We start from the raw sequence: 6,000 nt of genomic DNA on the forward strand, positions 1-6,000 counted from the left end.
ATGCAACTACTGCCTCTCTACTTTAGATGTTTTATTAGCTGCTTCACAAATGAAAAGGCTATTAAGTAACTCTCAGTCTATAGGTTAATTAGATTTCTCAGTACATTTTATCAACTTTAATACACATTTGAAAAGCCTAAATTGCCCTATATTGATCCAGTAAAACTGTTCCCAAAAGCATTTCTCTGCACCATGAATTTGGCTATACCAGAGATCTAATTAATAATCTTCTAATATACAAAGTAACAGAGTGATCTCAAGAGAGGCAGTCAAGAAAAAAGAATGTAGACTCTGGATGGCATGCCTGGGTTCGAATCCCGACACTAACACTGTGTGACCTTGGGCAAGTTACACAGTCTCTCTATGCCCTTGGCGTTTTTATCTGTAAAATGAAGTGATCAATTCGCAGAGGGTCGTTTGGAGGATTAAATGACGTAGTACTTAGAAAGTACTTAGAACAGTGCCTGGCGTGTAGTAAATGCTTGATAAATATTAATTACTATTATTTATCCTTATTCCTTTCACTTTAACAGTTATCTGTTCCCCAACCCACCAAAATTAATCCCTTCAAAGTAACAACCAGAGTGAATGGAAGACTGCACTTTCATAACATTATTAATCAACAACTGTTATACTGAAAATATAAATCCACAGAATTGTGATTCTAAGATGATTTGTACCACCCCTTAGCAAGCATGAACATTAGTAGTAATTTCTGCTGAACTAGAGAGAGCCATCTTGATGAAATGATAAAACAAAGTTGTTTTTGTACTACTAAATTATTTAATAGTATTTCCTAACACTGATGTAAAGAAGGCTTCTATAAATGCTTTTCTCAGAATACTTTTAGATGAAAAATATTCCCTTCAACTCCTCAGGACTTCTAAGCATCTAAATTTCTAAACTTCTTTAAATTTCAACTAAGCACGCAATTTTACTTTAGAAACAGCAAGCATATTTCAGGAAAGTTAAACCCACCTTAAGAATCCATGATAATTCAAGTTATCTTTAACAATCTCAAAAAGCACTCTAATGTCCTACATGTAAATGTGCTTTGTAAATTTTAAAATTCCATGACAGTTTTACATACTTTGCCTTTACTTAAGAATCAAAATAGCTAAAATTACTGACGTAGGGAAATTTAGGTGATGAAAGACCTATAAAATCTCTTCTAACTCAAGAAATACAATCATTTATAGAAAAACACTCACTTCCCCACTAAGGAAACCTTGGGCAACCTGGGTTAATCTCACAATGAGCACAGCTCTGAACCTGGAATGCCTTCTCCAGCAAACCTCTCCAAGCCAACTTCAAATCCCTCTGCCTCCCTACCTCTCCTTTGAGTACCATCACCAGCACTGAGGAATCATCCTCCTGTGTCTTACCACAATAGGGCACCAACACCTATAATTACCTATAATTAGCTTTGGCTCAAGGTTAGACATTATTATATCTTCCTAATGGCTTCATTTGTGTGATAGGTAGAATTCCAGTACACCCCTGCCACCTTGCAAGTACGCTGCCCCTGGTGTGCACACAATTTCTCCGAGTTATTCAAGCAAACACTAATCTAGGTGCAGCTACAAAGGGGTTTTCCAGATGCAATTAAGGTCTCAAATCAGCTGACTTTTAAAAAAGGCGATTATCCAAGTAGGCCTGCCTAATCACATAAATCTTTTAAATCTGAGTCCAGGGATCAGCAATAAAAGAAGTCTGAAATATCTGAAGCATGAGAAGAATTGGACACAAGGGAGATTCTCCACAGCTGGCTCTGAAAATGGAAAAGGCCATGTGGCAAGGAACACGGGCAGCAGCTGACAGCCAGCAAGACAGGGGCCCCGCAGTCCTGCTGCCCCAAAAGAACAGAATTCTGCCAACAACCTGAATTCACCTGCATGCAAATTTCTCCCCAGAGCCTTCAGACAAGAACTCGGCCAACACTTTGATTTCAGCTTTGTGATACCCAGAGCAGAGAGTCAACACAGTCGCATTGTGTCAGGACTTCTGATCTACAGAACCATGAGCTACTAAATGAGTGTTATTTAAGCCACTAAATTTGTGATAATTTTTAATGGCAGCAGTAGAAAACTAAATACAATGTATGTACGTCATTCTCTCCTGGGATGTTTTTGGTAGTGTGGGGACAAGCTATAATCCTTTGAAATGTCTTAAGCATACTGCTGGGGATGGAACAGAAACAGTACAATAAATTACTGCTACATGAACTGAACTGAAACAGAACAGAAAGGTTGAGCAAGTGACACAGATGAGGGTGACCTCAAGAAGATTCCCGGCAGCCCTCAGGGGTACTGTACTTATGCCTGCTTATTTCCTATACGCTGTGAAAAGGGAACTAGAATGAAAGGATCACAGCAAGGCAAAAATCTAAGACAACCGGGCACGGTGGCTCATGCCTGTAATCCCTAAACTTTGGGAGGCCAATGTGGGCAGACTGCTTGACCCCAGGAGTTTGAGACCAGCTTGGGTTAGGTGGTGAAATTCCACCTCTACCAAAAATACAATGGTGGCATGCACCTGTCGTCCCAGCTACTTGGGAGGCTGAGGTGGGAGGATCCACTGAGCCCGGAGGTTGAGGCTGCAGTGAGCCATGATTGTGCCACTGTCCTCCAGCCTGGGTGACAGAAGAAGACTCTGTCTTCTTTAGTTAAATATCAGTTGGGAAAAGGAGAGTCAGGACAAAAGAAGGCACTATTTCAGGAAATGCTCTGCCCTTTCCAGCTTCTCCTGAGGCTGCTGCTTGGATACAAAAAAGGCCCACGTGGAATACAGAGTTAAGATTTCCACCATATTGGATTACTGGGAATTTCCAGTCTCCTGAAGGCATTTGACCACTTTCAGAAGCTTGTGGTAGTGGAAGTTGATCAATACTCCCTTTGGGGTCAAAACAATTATTCCTCCCCATATGTCCTAGTGACACTCCTTGGTCCTGGCACAACTGGTTATCAAAACGCACCAGTCGCAGACTGGGAGCAATTACTTACAATGCATACATCTGGCAAAGGAGTCTAATCAAGAAAGATAATGTAATGAACTTCTACACATCAATATAATTTTTTTTTTAAAAGCCAATTAGAAAAAATAATTAGGCACTCCACAAAAGATCTGGAATGTCCAATAAGCTCATGAAAAGTGATTAATATCATTAGCCATCAGAGAAACAAATTAAAACAAGGAGATACTACTACACACTCAACAAAATGGCTAAAAGTTAAAGACTGACAATGAAAGACTGACAATACTCTGCATTGTTGAGGATTTCGAGCAACTGGCACTCTCATACTTTGCCGTTAAGAATGCAAAAACAGTGCCATTACTTTGAGAAATACTGTTTAACAGTTTCTGAGTTAAATGTATGCCTACCTTCTGACTCAGCAATTCCACTACTTCTCAAGAGAAATGAAAGCATTTATCTACACAAAGACTTGTATAAGAATGTTCAGAGCAGCTTCTGCACAAAGCCAAAAACTGTAAACGTTCAAATATTCATCAGGTTTATGTTTATACAATGCAACAGATGTACTAAATGACTCTCAAAAACATTGTCTCAAAAAGGAACCTAAACAGATGCAAAAGAATAACTGTTACCCACTTCCTAACAGTTACCCACTTTACTTGTTACTTGTGAAGGGTGGCCGAACAGTAGGTAACTGTTAGGAAGGAAAGACAGTACTGACAGGAAAACGTCACCTGCTCTTAGAAATGCTATCTTGATCCAGGCAGTGGCCATAGGTGTATACAAATGTAAAAGGGCACTGGATCTGTAGTTTTGTTTTGTTTTGTTTGCGATAGGGTCTCACTCTGTTGCCCAAGCTGGACTGCAATGGCACGATCATAGCTCGCTGTAACCTTGAAATCTTGGGCTTAAGTGATGCTCTTGTAGTTGGGACTAAAGGCGTGCAACATTACGCCCAGCTATTTGTAAATCTGGATGGGGGTTGGGGAGCAGGTCTCGAACTCCTGTCCTCAAGCAATCCTCTCACCTTGGCCTCTCAAAGTGCTGGGATACAGGCGTGAGCCAGGATTCTTGAAGATCTGTGGTTCAGCCAGTATTCTTGAAAATCTGTGCACTGTACTGTGTGTAAATCTAACTATAGCAAAGTAATATTAAAAGGTTAAAAAAAAAGCACTACCAATCACCTACAGAAGAAGGAACAAGAAGACTTCTAGAACAGCCACTGACTGGCTGGGTGAACGGTGTCACACCATATGCTGAGGAGCACAAAGTAACACTCTATCTCTGCTTTTTTGCTTTGAATAAAATGCAGGAGCCAGAGAAAACACTAATCAAGCCACTCCCTGCTGAAAATTCATTGCTGGAATTACGGAGCCTAGATTGTTCAGAGGCCCTGACGTCTGAGCCAGGCGCTGAGCTCAGTGCTTTACACTCATTACTTCATAATCTTAACAAGCCCATGAGTTAAGACCAAACCTGCATTTGGATTGGGAAACCCAGGGTCAAAAAAGCACTTTTCTCAGGATGAGAGAAAGCATACTTATCAATACATCTTGTATTCATCCATGCAGGACATTAGAGCGCTATGCGCCTCAAAGACACTGGGTAGATGTCTGCAGAATGGACGAGGGGAAGACATGCAAATTTCTGAATGACTGACACTCATTAGTCCTGAACCTCATGCTAAAGGCGACCTCGAGGGGAAGAGGCAGTCCTTCTATTAATACTAAGTCAGTAATAACCTCCCTACTTCTTCTTCTCTCCTTACAACACAAGGCGTTGTAAGCCCATGTGTCCAAACGAAGGGAAAGAGTAGTCATTCACTCCACGGGACAGCGTCTTTCAACCCCATCGGAGACCGCACGCGCAGCGCCCCACATTGCGCACGCGCCCTGGCTCAGCTCCGCCCCGCCAAGTCACGTTCCCCGACGCGCACACGCAGGCTGGGAGCGCGAGTGCGTACCTGCGCAAAGCTGGAAGCGGACACTTTTTTCTTCTTACTGGCGCCATAGCCCCCGCCGCTGCTGCCATTGTGGGAAGGGCTGGCCGGCCTCTTCTTGCTGTTCCGGACTATTCCGGGAGTGGAAGTGGTGGCCACAATTGGAATTTGCGCCGCCATCGCACTCTGAGTCTTCCCCTGGTCCCCCCACCTCTTTCCCAGCGCGGGCCCTGCAACTTCCTTTCCGCTGTTACTTCCGTCTTGATGCTTGAAAACCCGGCCTGGACTCAAAGCTGTAGCTGGCTTCTCTCGGTGCAATCTAAAAGGCGGAGCTCGGAGTAGCCTGTGCCGTCGGGACGGGAAGATGTCAGCGGGCGTTGTCCTCACACTCGGGCGCTCTGGGCGTGGGCCTTGGGTGGGGCACGTGCCTGGAAATCCCCACTGATAGAGGAATAGAAAATCTCCCAATCTTTTTAAGTAACTACGTTTTAAAAAATTAATGAGCGTGTTGTCTTTTCTCATATAGAAGAGTGATTACTTTTGATGTCTGTAAGCCTAAAGCTGGGGTCGTTCTCAGTAGACCGCCAAGCTACTGGCTTCCCTGCCTTCCCCCGCGGAAAAGGTTTGTATATAAATAGTGCCCAAATGGACATGAAGGGTAGAGTGGTTCTTAATCTCTCTCTTTTTTTTTTTTTGAGAGGGAGTTTCGCTCTTGTTGCCCAGGCTGGAGTGCAATGGCGCGATCTCGGCTCACTGCAACCTCCGCCTCCTGGGTTCAAGCGATTCTCCTGCCTCAGCCTCCCGAGTAGCTGGGATCACAGGCATGTGCCACCATGCCCGGCTAATTTTGTATTTTTAGTAGAGACGGGGTTTCTCCATGTTGATCAGGCTGGTCTCGAGCTTCCGAGCTCAGGTGATCGCGCCTCGGCCTCCCTAAGTGCTGGGATTACAGGTGTAAGCCACCACGCCCGGCCGGTTCGTAATCTCTTAGGCTTCACAGACTCTTGAGCATGGAATCTGTGCTTCCTCCCCCTGCCCCACACCCCCACCTCCCCACCACCCCATTAAATGTATACAGACACAGACA

The 6,000-nt window shown here is 43.8% G+C and overlaps 1 protein-coding gene across 6 annotated transcripts in view; it reads right to left on the reverse strand.

The window, feature by feature from the left end:
* The window catches only part of INO80C (INO80 complex subunit C), a 29,815-nt gene extending 24,467 nt beyond the window's left edge, over positions 1-5,348 (reverse strand). The window contains exon 1 of one of the 6 annotated variants that reach the window (XR_008495520.2): positions 4,938-5,271. Coding sequence is in view for 4 of the 6 variants with exons in the window: in XM_054461393.2 (XP_054317368.1) it covers positions 4,938-5,093 (156 nt within the window). In the remaining 2 variants the exon portion in view is untranslated. Of the gene's footprint in view, positions 1-4,001; positions 4,819-4,937 lie in introns of those variants that run through there. The other 5 variants (XM_054461393.2, XM_054461390.2, XM_054461391.2 and 2 more) reach the window with 5 other exon arrangements.
* Between the last annotated feature and the right edge of the window lie 652 nt (positions 5,349-6,000).

The sequence above is a fragment of the Pongo pygmaeus genome, chromosome 17 (genome assembly GCF_028885625.2).
Source record: "Pongo pygmaeus isolate AG05252 chromosome 17, NHGRI_mPonPyg2-v2.0_pri, whole genome shotgun sequence".
Lineage (NCBI taxonomy): Eukaryota > Metazoa > Chordata > Mammalia > Primates > Hominidae > Pongo > Pongo pygmaeus.